This window comes from Odocoileus virginianus, chromosome 5, assembly GCF_023699985.2.
Source record: "Odocoileus virginianus isolate 20LAN1187 ecotype Illinois chromosome 5, Ovbor_1.2, whole genome shotgun sequence".
NCBI classification, from domain to species: domain Eukaryota; kingdom Metazoa; phylum Chordata; class Mammalia; order Artiodactyla; family Cervidae; genus Odocoileus; species Odocoileus virginianus.
This window is the reverse complement of record NC_069678.1, coordinates 91,901,464-91,916,463: the sequence shown is the minus strand read 5'-3', so window position 1 is coordinate 91,916,463 and position 15,000 is coordinate 91,901,464. Positions and strand designations below refer to the sequence as shown.

Here is a 15,000-nt window from a genome sequence, read left to right as displayed (position 1 = left end):
CCCAGTTTTGCCTCTTGCCAACTAAAAGCCCTCTCTCTTCTAGCATCCCCCAAAATTTTTAAGTCAGTTCAATTCTGCCACTCCTCTGCATAAAGCTCTTCCCTGGCTACCTCCTGAACTTTGAATCAAACCCAAACTTCTTGTCCCAAACTTGTCCACAGCCCCATCCACTCCCCTCATCTCCTCCCCTGACTCTACATTGCCCATGGACTGGTTTTCTCTTCTTCTAACATGTCAAGCTCTCTCCCACCTCAGGGTCTTTGAATCTGCAGTGCCTTTCCCCAGGTCTTCACATAATAGGCTCCTTCTTATCCTTCAGGTGTGCTAAGTCACTTCAGCCAAGTCCGACTCTGTGCAAACGTATAGACTACAGACTGCCAGGCTCCCTGTCCATGGGAATACTGGAGTGGATTGGTATACCCTCCTCCAGGGGATCTTTCTGACCTAGGGATTGAACCCACGTCTCTTGGTATCTCTTGCACTGGCAGGCGGGCTCTTTACCACTAGCGCCATCTGGGAAGCCCCATCATGCAGGACACAGATCAAATGTCACCTCCTGAGAGTCCTCTCCTGACAGCTCCCTTCCTTGTCACTAGCTATTCCATCTCCCTCATAGTTCCCATGGTAATCTGAAATTTCTTTCTTTGACTTTTGTCTGTTTCTGCCTCCCAGATGCTAAAGTGTAAACGCTATGAGCTCATGGAACTTGGTCTGACTTCTTCATCACTGCAGTTCTCTGAATCTAGAACAATATCTGGCACTTAACAAGAATTTAATAAATAAAGATTGAGTCAGGGACTGGCTAGCACACAGTAGGTATTCAATCAAAAGTTGTTAACTCCTGGGACATCCTTGGAGGTCCAGGGGTTAAGACTTTGTTTTCTAACACAAGGAATGTGGGTTCAATGTCTGATTGAGAAGCTAAGGTTCCACATGCCTCATGGCTAAAAAATCAAAACATAAAACAGAAGCAATATTATAATAAATTCAATAAAGACTTTTTAAAAAAAGGTCCATGTCAAAAAAAATCTTTTAAAACAGTTGTTAAATGCTGAGTGAATCAATGTGTAGACAATCAGCCTTTAAGGCTACTACTCATGTCCTGGCTTTAAGATCCAGGCTTGGCAGCAGGCCAGTGACCCACAGCTCTGAGTTGGCATGGCTAGAGTTGAATGCAGGTTTGAATCCATGCTCTCCCCATGTCTGACATTCTGCTTCTGTCTCATATTTTGCAGGTTCCTCTCTCTGGATCCAGAACATTTGGAATACAGCTGGGAACTGGCCACCCAAGCCGCTACAGACCAAATGCCCATCTCCCTGGGTTTGGGGGCAGCCTGGGCTTGGACCTCAGAGACCAAGTTTTTCTTGTTCAGGCTGCTTTCTTTCCACTATCTGCCTCTCAGCCCCCAGAGCATCTGAACCCCTTTCTTTCCCCCATGCAGCCCTTTTTGATCCAGGGCCAATGTACCTCACAAGTCAGAGGCCCATTGCTGAAATCCACACGGTCTTCCTTCTTGTGAATCCAAGAGGTTCCACAAGGTTCAGGGCTTTCAAGGACCTCTGCCTTTGAAAAGATGCCCCAAAATAACACAAACTGAAGGGAAACCTTGCCTCCTTCACTCTGCCAGCTGGGCCAAGCCTTGATGGGCTAGTAGCCTTGGGATGGGCCTCCTGAGAGGTCAGACTCACACCCGCTCTGCCCCCAGGCCCCAGTTGGTCCCTGTTCCCTCTTGGTCTGGGCTGTGTCTCCAGACTGAGTCCTCCTTGAGTCCTCCTTTCAGCTAGGTGGGTGGCATATACTGTTTGAGGCAGAGGTACACCATCCTTCAACATGCTCTGCAAACCCTTGGACCCAAAGAGCTAATGTCACTCCAAGCTGCTGGGCAGGTGGGCTAAACCAGGCCAGTAATTTCTCCTTTGGGTTCATAGGCCTACATAATCCTGATGGTGAATTAGACCCATCCAGCCATCCATTCACTCAGCAAGTATTTACGGGCCACTGCCCAGTGGATGAAGTTAATCCACTCACAGATGCTATCCCCTGAGAGTTCTATGAGAGAGGAAGAAAGGCCAAAAGGCTTTAATCCTCCCCAAGTCTGAATCCATTAACTCTGGCCAGACCGTGGCTCCTGGCGTCCAGCGCACATGAAAAGCACCCTTCTCTGTTCCTTTCAGTTTGGCCTCCTAAGGAAGGGCACTTTGGAAAATCACTCTCAGAAAATCATGGACATTACTGGGAATGCTTCTTAGCGCTTCATGTACCATGTAGTGAGTTAGAATAACGGACCCCGAAGCATAGGGAATGGGGGGCCTGGGGGCTCTGAGAATGGGACAGTACTTTGTCCCCCCCCCCCCCCCAGTTTTGAGCAGAGCCTCTTCTCAGCCCCCTCAGGCCCTCAGGAATCTCCGAGGCTCGAAGCCCTCCTGAAAGTAAGATTTCTCATTATTGGCTGACTTCCCTAGACTGTGTGTTCTGGAAGGGAGTATTTCTGATGTGGCTAATTGCAAGCTACTTAGAAACGACTTAGAAAGATCGGTCTGGGACGCCTTCCAGAAGGGTCTTGTGCTCCATGCTAAAGAATCTGAACTTGACCCTGTCAGTGATAAAGAGCCACTGGCAGGAATCTAAGCATGAAGTGATGTGGTCAGATCTGTGCCTTAGGAAGTTCACTCCTGTGGTGGAGAATGAACTGGGATGTGTGTGCTGAGAGGGCTGGAGATCCTCTGCAGTGAGATGGTGAGAGCTGAGAGAGCCTGGACGATCAGCAGTGGGGTCCCCTGAAAAGCGGCAGAGGTGTGGAGGGGAAGGTCAGTGCTGAGAAGGATTTGTAAGGACACGGTGACTAAGGATACTGGGAGCAAAGAGGGTGAAGAGAGTTAGATGCCCCTGGCACGTCTGATTTGGCCACCTTGAACGGTGACACTCATCACTGAGTTGGGGAGTGCAACAAAAAGAGCAGGTTCAGGAAAGTAGAAAGTGTTAGGTTTGGACATGCCTCATTTGAAGGGAGGGGTTCAAGAGTATTTGATACAATTGTTGGCCAGATGCTTAGGACAGAGGGAGCGTTGGAGATCAAAGTGTCACTCCAAGCAACAGTTGTCACTCCAAGCAAAGTGTCACTCCAAGCAAAGTGTCACTCCAAGCAACAGCCCTAGTGGGCTTCCCCAATGGCTCAGTGGGTAAAGAATCCACCTGCAATGCAGGAGACACAGGTTCAATCCCTGCATTAGAAAGATCCCTTGGAGAAGGAAATGGCACCCCACTCCAGTATTCCTGCCTAGGAAATCCCATTAACAGAGGGGCCTGGTGGGCTACAGTCCATGGGGTCACAAAGAGTCAGACACAACTGAGCGACTAAGCACATATAGCAGAGTGGATGAGAAACTCCAAGAGATGAAAGAAGTTCCCAGTGAAGAGGCCATGTTGGACTCTGGCATTTAAGGGGAAGATGGGGAGAAAAATCCAGTGGAGAAGGAAGGAAGGGAGAATTATCATCATCTGAGAGGCTGAAGAGAAGTCAGGAGTAAGCTGGGGGAGAGTTGTGCCCCTTCCAAGACCCTGCACACCCATGAATTACTGCTGTGATGTGAACACTCGGGGAGAACCATCACCCCAGCCCACTCCATCCACGGAAAGACCAGCCAAAAGTTGGCCATGACTGAGCACATGCACACGCACACATATGTAGAATCTAAAAAGAGTGATATAAACGAACTTATTTTCAAAACAAAAACAGACTTATAGATGAAGAAAACAGATTTATGGCTACCAAAGGGGAAGCCAGCGGTGGGGGAGTATAAATTTGGAGTTTAGGATTAATAGGCATATACTATTACTTATAAAATAGATAAATAACCAGGTCTTACTCTATAGCATAGGGAACTATTAATATGTTCAACAGCGTGTAGTAACCTATAATGGAAAACAATCTGAAAAGGAATATATATAGATATATGTACATCTGAATCACTTTGAAAATGAAAGTCGCTCAGTCGTGTCTGACTCTTTGTGACCCCATGGACTACAGAGTCCATGGAATTCTCTAGGCCAGAATACTGCAGTGGGTAGCCTATCCCTTCGCCAGTGGATCTTCCTGACCCAGGAATCGAACTGGGGTCTTCTGCATTGCAGGCTGATTCTTTACCAGATGAGTTATCAAGGAAGCCTGGATCACTTTGCTGTACACCTAAACCTAACACAACATTGTAAATCAGCAAAACAGGTAAATTTTGTTTCTTTATTCTTTTCTGTATTTGCTAAGATCACTTAAAATGATCATGTGCTATTTTAGTTATCAGATAAGAGGCATGAGAAATTATCTTAGAAATAAGCTTGATTATTGTGGGGAGAGGGAGAAATGGGCTGGGAAAAGGGTGATCAACTGTCTGAGTTTGCCTGGAACTGAGGGGGGTGCCCATGATGCAGGACTCTGGGAACTAAGAAATGGGGATGTGCTGGGGAAACCAGGACGAGCTGGTCACCCCAGTTGGGAGGTTGAGGTCGACATAGCACTGGAGGGAGATGGGGCTCTCTGGGGGGCAGTGTTGGGGTAAAGAGGTTCTGAGCATATTTGAAGGCTGAGAGGAGGACACCATTAAACAGAGGGAGGGGCTGAATTTAAAGAAAAGAGAGAACTGCCAGGGTGAGGTCAGGAGGAAAGCAGTCAGTAGAGAGCCATTCACAGGAGACACGTTGGTAACAGGAAGAGAAACAATGTCTCTTCTAAGACAAGAGGGCATGAGCAGAGGGCAGACCAGCTAAAAATAAATTTGCTGATGTGGAGGAAGGAGGTTGAGGGAGTACATACCTGAGGGCTAGGAAGTCTGATGAGGCCTAAAAGCCCCCTGAATATGTAGGGCCCCTGAGGACCCTGGGTGGCCCCAAGACATGCACTCCCCATAGTGGGGACCCCACCTCCTGCTGGAGCAGATGGAGACCGGCTCCCACCGGAAGGTCCAGCAGGCCTCCCAGGTGCCATCCACCCCTGAGACCCGCCCTGGCCACCTACCTCGGCAGGAGGGCAGCGGGAAGTCCCACGTGGCACTGTTCTCAGAGCCAGCGTGGCAGGTGAGCACAGCGTGGCCCTCCAGGAAGAAGCCAGGGTTGCAGCTGTAGCGGACCTTGTCGCCGAGGTTGAAGGTAGAGCCCTGCTGGATGCCATTGGGCAGCCGCCCGGGGTTCCCGCACGTGTGGCTGGGGAGAACTGTGAGCAGAAAGAGAGATGCAGCCCATGAACGGGGCTCCAGCCCTGATCCCCTGCCTCCAAGCACCACCTCTCTTGGGGACCCTCCTCCCCAAGCCTCCTATCTTCCCTAGGACAGGACCGCCATCCTCACAGCTGCCTGGTCCCTGAGTACTCACAGGGGCCACATGCTCAAAAGGAGCCCCAAGTGCAATTTATTCCCGGACATCCAAGTTTCTTGCACTTTCTCATGAGCAGCCCTGGGTGTGAAGTATGTTTGAAGCTGTGGATCAGTTCAATCAGTTACAGTTGTATCCTGCCTTTGCCACTCAGGATCATTTTATTTATTGCTACAAAAGGGCTGCATGTCCTCCTCCACAGAGGAGCCCACAGAGGGCTCACAGAGCCCAAACCACAAACTCTTGCCTGAATTGTTTTCCCAGAACTTGTGTCTGGTTGAGCTGATTGAGACTAGATAACACCACCCACATTCTCACTGGGCATTTGTGAGTGAACACTCGGTGATCATTTGATGTCAGAGGGCTGAAAACTCCACCCTCAGATGGTGCTAAGTGCCCTCAAAACATGCAGAGGCCTGTAGCTTAGTTACGTGTGTGCAGAAGGATGATCACTGCACCTTTATCCAATCACCCTTCTCCATGCTCCGCAAGCCTCAGACCACCTTGCTTCTCTAGCCTCTATCCCACAAATATCCCAAGGCCCTTGCCTTTGAATTAAAAGACGCTTACTCTTTGGAAGAAAAGTTATGACCAACCTGGACAGCATATTAAAAAGCAGACATTACTTTGCCAACAAAGATCCGTCTAGTCAAGGCTATGGTTTTTCCAGTAGTCATGTATGGATGTGAGAGTAGGACTATAAAGAAAGCTGAGCACCAAAGAACTGATGCTTTTGAACTGTGATGTCGAAGAAGACTCTTGAGAGTCCCTTGGACTGCAAGGAGATCCAACCAGTCCATCCTAAAGGAGATCAGTCCTGGGTGTTCACTGGAAGGACTGATGTTGAGTCTGAAACTCCAATACTTTGGCCACCTGATGTGAAGAGCTGACTCACTGGAAAAGACCCTGATGCTGGGAAAGACTGAAGGCGGGAGGAGAAGGGGATGACAGAGGATGAGATGGTTGGATGGTATCACTGACTCAATGGACATGAGTTTGAGTAAACTTCGGGAGTTGGTGATGGACAGAGAAGCCTGGCGTGCTGCGATTCATGGGGTCGAAAAGAATCGGACATGACTGAGCGACTGAACTGAACTGAACTTGCCTTTGGGAAGGCAGATCTGAGACTTGTTCTCCCATCTCCTCGATGGGATGCTTTGTGAATAAACCCCTCTCTTTGCTGCAAACCTCGGCGTCTCAGCGCTGTGGCTTGCTGTGCGTTGGGCAAAACGAACCTGGTTCAGTAACAAGTCAATCCCATCACTTGAGATGCCCCAGGGAAATCACTTTAATCTCTTGGGTTTGATTGCTCTGATCTCAGACTCCACAGTCCTTCCCACTAAATAGCGTGGAAAGGACACAGACAGTGGCACGGAGTAGGTGCTCATTAAACCCTATGTCCTTTCTTTCATGACTATCTGCCCTGGCAGCCAGAAGAGGACTTTGGCCCAGTAGGTTTAGGGGAGTTGAAGGGGTAATTAGTGCTGGAAAGAGGCAGTGAGGTAGGGAGACAAGAACCTGAGTTCTGATCAGACTGACCCGTTTCAAGGGGAAAATGGGGAGCCAGAGAATACCACACACAGTGGGCCACATGAGCCAGAGCAGTAAGGGCCAGCTGCCATTGTGTGTTCATTATGCAGAGGAATAGTCTTGCTGAGGGTGTTAGAGCATCATGACTGCCTGTCAGGAGGGAGGAAGGGAGCGTGCATCGCCTCTGTGCCCGAGTCACATGTTGACCCTGACTCAGTTCCCCTACCCTGTGCCTTTCCTCCTCGAGTTGGAACTGCCTGTGCCCAGAAGGTCCCTCCTCTCACCATTCCATACCGCCTCATAAGGTGACGACAAGTGGTCCCAGCTGTTCCCAGACTGCCATCCAATGCATGCATGCGTGCTCAGTTGCTAAGCCATGTCTAACTCTTTGCAACCCCATGGATTGTAGCCCTCCAGGCTCCCCTGTCCATTGGATTTTCCAGGCAAGAATAGTGGAGTGGGTTGCCATTCCCTCCTCCAGGGAATCTTCCCAACCCAAGGATCAAACCCACGTCTCCTGCGTTGGCAGGAGGATTCTTTAGGACTGCACCACCTGGGAAAACATGCCATAAAAGTACTTCTCCATTACTTCATCTGACGATGGTTTATGGACACCAGCCCTGAGAGGCCATAGAGCAGGACAGTGGAAAGTACAGGCCTAACAGCCTCGTGCTTGGGTTCACATCCCGCCCTGGTGGCTTACGACCTGTGGGACCCTGAGCAAGCCTCTTCACCTCTCTGGGCCTCAGTTTCCACCTTTGTAAGAGGCAGTTCACAACAGTACCTTCCTCTGGAGTTGTTGTGACAATTAAATAAGTGGAGGTATATAAAGCGCTTAGAGCCTGGATACAGAGAGTACCATACAAGAGAATCTGAGTTCCCAGTCCAGTGGGACATGCATATGGTTAAAGGTATACCAAGTCCTTTATAGCGAGATAGGAACCAGACAGGGGACCAAACCCAGTCAGGGGTTAGTCAGAGCCAGCTTCCTGGAAGAGGAGATGTCTATGCTGAACTGTGCAAGATTAGTAAGAATTAGCTAGTTCAAAGAGTGTTCCAGGAAGAGGAAATACCATGTGGAAAGACCCTGAGGCCAGAGACAGCCTAAGAGTTCAGGGAGCCTGGAGTAAGAGGGGAGGGGTGGCAATGATGAGAAAAAAAAGAAATGGAGATGACCAGCCTGGATTCTAGAAAGCGTCCCAGGTCCTTGATGTACCCTCTTCCAGCCCATATTGCTATTTTTCAGGACCATCTCAGCCATCCACACTGATCTCAGAGCCCTCAGAAAGAAGGCTTTCCCTCTGCCTTCTCCTCTCCTCCTCCCTTCTTGTAGAAGGAAAGGGCAGACTTTGGTACTAGTTTCATCCGGTCTGAAGCCAGGTGCTGTCACTGTCTTATTCCCTGGCCTTGAGTCATGTGACCTCACGGAGCCTTACTTTCCTCAACTGAAAAAGGACAGTAATATCTAGGGGTTGACCAGGTTACTGATCATAACCAATGCATGGCTGGCACAGTGCCCAAGCACAGAGTAGATGCTTAACAATGGCAAATGTCCTTCCACTGTGCTGTAGGGCCACGCAGACCCTGTGAGCCTAATACAGTGTCTGGCACTCGTAGGGATATATTTGAGTGTTCATTACTTAGTCATTTGCAAGAATTCCTCACTGAGGCATTAATTCCTTCATGTAATGAAAATGTATTGTGGGCCAGCTGCACTCTATGCTGGTAATAGAGCAGTGAACTGACAAAAGGGTCTCTGCCCTTAAATGGCTTATGTTTTTGTGGGAGAACTATCTTAAGGGCTAAAGAGCTCTTCCCTGCTTATTTTCTACCTCTGACAAGTGAGATGACCCAGACAAAAGGATTGACCTCATCACCCTATTAACTTAGCTAAGAATATAGTCTTTGGGCTGCTGGATACCTTAGCATTTCCCATGATCCCATGCTGCTGGGTTCCTTGGTGTTTCCCATAATCCCTTGCTGCCGGCTTCCTTGGCATTTCCCATAATCCCTTGCTGCCGGCTTCCTTGATATTCCCCACAATCCCAAGCTACTGGCTACAGCGGAGGCAGAGACTGTGATGTGAGTGTTTGTGAGCGTTGGGGGTGCAAGGGGTGGGCCAGGTAAACATTTGGAGAAGAAAGCAAGCTAAGATTAGGGGACGGAGCCAACCTGGGGAAATGGGCTAAGAACTGGTGTAGAACTAACGTTTCATTTTCCGCAATGAGACGCAAAAACCCAATTTAATTAAATTACTAATGTCAAATTTTTAATGAACCTACTTCTGCTTTGGGCTTTCTTCCTTTGAAATTAATGACTGGAACGTCACTATAAATAAAATCCGATTCTTTTTAAAAAGTCACTCTCAAATGCTCATTGCTCTTTACTTAATGAGCTGTTCATAATCAGACCACTATGACCTGGCACCTCCACTGGGACTTGGGTGTAATGAGTGGGGGGCTCATTTGCAACCCCACCTCCTTTTTTAATTTGAGCATTGTTCCTGAGAGGCCACACAGGGCATGGAGAGAGGGCAGATGTTGGTCTCGGAGAGGCCTGGATTCAAATCTCAGCTCATCCACCTCTAGCTGAGTGATCTTGAGCCATAAACTATACCTCTCTGGGCTTCATCATTCAGTTATTCATCTGAAAATGAGGATACTGTCTTTTTCTTCCTCTAGAGTGAAGGGGTGGATTGTATTAGCTTCCCAGGGCTACTGCAACAAAGTGCCACAAACTGGGTGGCTTAAAACAACAGATACTTATTGTCTCACAGCTACAGAGGCTAGAAGTCCAAAATCAAGGTGTCGGCAGGGTCATGATCCCTCTGAAACTTGTAGGGGAATCCTCTTAGCTTCTGGTCATTATTCTAGAAAACTTTAATGTTCCTTGACTTGTCCATGCTTCCATCCGACCCTTCATCTTCACTGGGCATTTCCCTTTGTTTCCGTGTGTCCAAATTTCACCTGGTTAAAAGGATACCAACCACACTGGATTAGGACACACTCTAATGGCCTCATCATAACTCCATCATCTGCAAAGGCCCTATCTCCAAAGAGGGCCATATCCACAGGTCCTGGGATTAGGTCTTCAGCATCTCTTTGAAGTGAGTGTGAAAGTCACTCAGTCGTGTCTGACTCTTTGTGACCCCATGGAATACACAGTCCATGGAATTCTCCAGGCCAGAATACTGGAGTGGGTAGCCTTTCTCTTCTCCAGAGGATCTTCCCGACCCATGGATTGAACCCAGGTCTCCTGCATTGCAGGTGGATTCTTTACCAGCTGAGCCACAAGGGAAGTTCAAGAATACTGAAGTAGGTAGCCTATTCCTTCTCCAGCAAATCTTCCCTAACCAGGAATCGAACCAGGGTCTCCTGCATTGCAGATGGATTCTTTGCCAACTGAGCTATCAGGGAAGCCCCTAATCTCTTTTGGGGCGGGGGGGACACAATTCAACTCATAACAGGGCTGATGTACAGATGAAATAAAACTAGATTTATAATATCCACCACTGAGTTCCTGGTATGTTTTGGGCCCAAGGCTACAAATTTATTTTACTTAATCCTCAAAACAATCATGTCCGATACTTATTATCCTTATTTTACAGATGAAAAAATAAAACAAAAACAAACTGAGGCACAGAGAGCTTAAGCAACTTCCCCTAAGGCCACAGAGCTAGAAACTGGCAGAGCTATGTTGTGAATCTAGGTCTTTCTGGCTCCGTCATTCAACACCCTTCATTTTGGAATACAATACTGCTTCTGACAGAGACAGCGCCCAGTACACAGTGGGTGCTTAATGACCAAGAGTTCCCTTCCTCCCTTCATTATTCTAGACCCTGAGACAAAATGAAGGGTGATTACCTGACTGTCCAGATTTAATTGTCTGTCTTTTCTTCTCCAGTCTGATTTGCCGATCTTGTACTTTTTAATAATGTCAAGGGCAACATTTAAAGTGTGGTCTTTTGTAATGTGTCTGATGCACAACTTGCTGGACAGACAGAGATTGGAGATAAGCCACAAAGCCAGACTTTCTAAGGCACAGTGTTCTTTGATTTTTGGATTTTGTCCGTGTGGTTTTTTTTTTGGCACAGATATTATAACTGTTCATGCTCTCCTGTCTATAAAACTTCCCTTTGATTGCTTACAAAATGAAGAGTGGGATATTTACATCCAAGGCAGCCGAGAACAGTATTATTAAAGCTGTGCCTGACATTGAACAATTCCATTGTAGATTAGCTGTGGGGAATTTTGTCCCTTCTACAAAGCCAGGCTCTTGCCAATCAACATGATATTCTCAGTGATTGTATGACAATGAATCTCCTTTGTGGTTGGAGTGCAGCAAAAGCTACATCATGCCTTCTTTTATTTTTAATTTGAGACTTTAGTTGCCATATTATAATGAAGAGTCGTTTATGCTCTCTGGACAAGCACCCTCCATATGTTTGATTCCTTATCTTCCATTAAGTAACTTGTTTGATCTCCAGGGCCATACGGTTGATACAAACTGACAGGATGGCTGGGAGAAAGGATGCAGGAAGAAGGATTGCTTCTTCCCCAGCCCTCAGCATGGACAGGGGAGATGGTGCTGGGTATGTGTGTCTGTGCTTGATTTGAAGGGTAGTGGGTATGGACAGGGAAGATGGTGTTGCATGTGTGTGTGTGTGTGAGAGACAGAGAGACTTGAGGGGCAGTGGGTATGGACAGGGGAGGAAAGAATAAGATCTATTACCTTTTGAGTGCCTACACTAGGCTAGGCACTTCTTCATCTCACATTATATCTTAGTTAGTATTTACAACCCCCTTGCTTTCCTGTTTGGCCTAGTAAACACAACTGCACACTTACTATGTGTCATCCTCATTGTCAAGTGCTCTGTATATATTTCCATCCCAAAGAATTATCTACACTTGTTGTCTCCACTTCCTCTCCTCCCATCTACATCTGATACAGTATGTAGCTGATGCATTCAGTTGTTTATTGTTTGTCTCACTCTGCTACAATGTAAGCTCCATGAAGACAGATATCTTTTTAATATGTTTTGTTCCCTTTTGTGTCCTAGTTCCTTGAACAGTGCCTGATGTATAATGATACCTTGATCAAAGTTTATTGAGTGACTTAATGATCTTATTGAATCCTCCCAATAAACCACTGAGAGAAGGGCTGTTATCCGTTGTTGAGATGAGTATGATGGCCAGAGAGGCTGGAGCACATTACCCGAGACGCCATAGCACTCTGGGGGCGGAGCTGGGTGTCCACGGCAATGCCTGGCTGCTGAGCCCATGTACTTTGACCTGTGCTAGGCCGTTACTGCACTGATCATTCCACATAGGGCTCACGGTAACTGGTGTACCTTGAAACACCCTCATAGGGGACTCACACTCATTCTCCTCATGGAATGACTTGGGGTGAAAACCAGGCAAGTCAACCCCTAGCCTGTTCAGTGTTAGTCACTCATTCATGTCCCACTCTTTTGAGACCCCAAGGATGCAGGCTTCCCCGTCCATGGGATTCTCCAAGCAAGAATAGTGGAGTGGGTGGCCATTCCCTTCTCCAGGGGAGCCTCCTGGTGCAGGGATTAAAACTGGGTCTCCTGCATTGCATGTGGATCCTTTACTGTCTGAACCACCAGGAAGCCTGGTCCTGTATATTTCCTGCTACCTGTCAATGAGTGAAGGCAGGGGTGCCAGGACCTCAGATGGGGTATGCCACTCACGAGTCCACAGGGTCCTGTCCTACCAAGTATCTTCCTGCCCAGCATCTGGCATAAACTCTCCACTGTGAGCCTTTCTCTTGGCTCACGTTTTCAATTTTGCAACCTTTGGCATCAGGAGCACATGGGGAGTTTTATAAAAATACCAACGCCTAGACCTGTCCCCACACCTATTGAATTGGAATTTCAGAGGAAGAGCCCAAGCTCCTCTGGGTGACTGGAGAGCAGAGCTGAAAGTGAGAACCACTCGCGGTAACCTATTCATATAGGTTATTCTATTAGCCTGGTTGGGTTATCTCTCTGAGCTGTGAACTGTTCAATTTCCAGCGCCTTTCTTGTTACTGGGCTTTGACTTCTGGGAGCAGCAAGCCCAGCTTCTCCCTGGGACATCGCTGTCCTCCATAAATCACACTTGCCCTCTCTTTCCTTCTCATTTGAGGATCCTCATCGTCTCTTCCCTGGACTTCTGCACCCAACTCTGATCGCCCTGCCGCTAGCCCTGCCCCCTCCAATGCACTGTCTGCACTGATGCTGCAGTGAGCTTTCTAGAATGGCAGAGTCACCACAGCCCTGCCCTGTTCTCCCTTTTTGAGCACACGTGCCCAAGGTGGTTGCCTACCACCAAGAGGCACGGGCAAATGTAGGTCCTCTAGTCTTCTGCATGATGAGTGTAAGAATAAAAAATGATGTGAAAGAATCAAAATTAATAAAAGGAAAGAGAAAAGAAAACCATGAGAACCCTCCTATTGCTGTCAGAATAAATCAAATCTTCAGTTCAGGCAGCCCCCTCCCTCTATAATTTGACCCCTGCTGTCATTTTCTACCTTATCTTCTGCTCCCTTAATCTTGCCCCCCTCCACTTCCTCTGTGAAGCCCTCCTTGATACCCTTAGGGGCTTGTCTAAACAGGGAAACCCCAGGAAAAGACATCCTGATAGAATGTAAATTCAGGTTTAATGTCATTGGCAACCAGCTCCCAGAATCCTGGAACTCCCAGCCCATTAACTACACAGGCTCGTTCTGGTCATTTGGTTAATTTTGCAATCTCACAGGCCCACATTTTACATGATTGGATTTTTTGGACCCACTTGCAGAATTAAGTCGGGGTTTTACTTGCACTTCAATTCCTGCACTTGTCATACGACATTACAATTCAATCATTCATTAATTTACAACACCCTGGCTTCCAACGGGAGCTAAGCCTGCCTGTAATTGTTTGTTTAGGTGTCTATTTTCATCTCTGGACTTCCCCGAGGGGCAGGAATGACGCTTTCTTTATTTATCTAGTGTTTGATTTAATGCCTGGCAGGAAGGGACTACCCTAATGGAATATGTTGAATACACACACACACATATGTAATGAATACTGTGTGCATATAAAATGTGCATTATAGATAGGGAGCAACAAAGTAAAGCAAGGCAAAGGGTTGGCACGCTTTTTCTGTAAAGAACCAGGGAGTCAATACTTCTGGCCTTGCCTAATGGTCTCTGACCCAATGATTCAGCTTTTTTCACTGTGCCACAAAAGCAGCTGTAGACAGTACCTGATCCAACCAAGCTTTACTTATAGAACAGGCCCCCAGCCCATAAGGCACAGTCTGGCACCTGTGAACTCGTGTGTATTCAGTTACAGTCTCGGAACCTCCTCTCATCTCCCACAACTGAGAAGGGAAACTAAGAAAAGATCAGTTTTGCTGGGAGTCCAGGATGGGAAGGGGCTGTCAGGGAAGCAGGCTGTAGGTGAGAGACCTTGACAAAGGTGACTGGCAGGAAGAGGGCGGAGAGAAGACAAAAGAGGCAGTTGGCACCTGAGGACTGAGACCAAAATCAAATTTTCTTTTCTCTATCAATGTGGCACTGGGGAAAACGGGCATTGTGCTGGCTATGGGATAAGGCTTGTGTGTGTGTGTGTGTGTGTGTGTGTGTGTGTTTTTAGTTACCACTCTTTCCCATTAAAATAGAATTTATGTAGTGCTCAGAGCTACTCTTTAGGTGTATTAGGAACCTGGTTTTACCCTGAAAAGCTGAGTTTAGAGAGCTGAAGGGTCACGCAGCTAGTTGCAATAATAATAGTAGTCACCTTTTGGGTGTTTAATATGAGCTGGGCACTCTGCTCAGTACTTTACCTGGCTCTTCTATTTCATCTTACCTGTTGGCATCAGGGCAGGGGGTTAAAACTTGAGCCCTGTGACCTCAGCGTGTGCGTGTGTACTAAGTCACTTCAGTCATGTCTGACTCTCTGCGATCCTATGGACTGTAGCCCATCATGCTCCTCTATCCACAGATTTTCCAGGCAAGCATACTGGACTGAGTTGCCATGCCCTCCTCCAGGGGATCTTCCCAACCCAGGGATCGAACCCGTGCCTCTTACATCTGCCTGCACTGGCAGGCAGGCTCTC

The 15,000-nt window shown here is 47.6% G+C and overlaps 1 protein-coding gene across 5 annotated transcripts in view; it reads right to left on the bottom strand.

Moving 5' to 3' along the window:
- CSMD2 (CUB and Sushi multiple domains 2) overlaps positions 1-15,000 on the bottom strand; it is a 697,019-nt gene that overhangs the window by 435,096 nt on the left and 246,923 nt on the right. For all 5 annotated transcript variants that reach the window (XM_070468425.1, XM_070468426.1, XM_070468423.1 and 2 more), the window contains one exon: positions 5,010-5,204. In XM_070468425.1, coding sequence (XP_070324526.1) covers positions 5,010-5,204 — 195 coding nt within the window. The remainder of the gene's footprint in view (positions 1-5,009; positions 5,205-15,000) is intronic.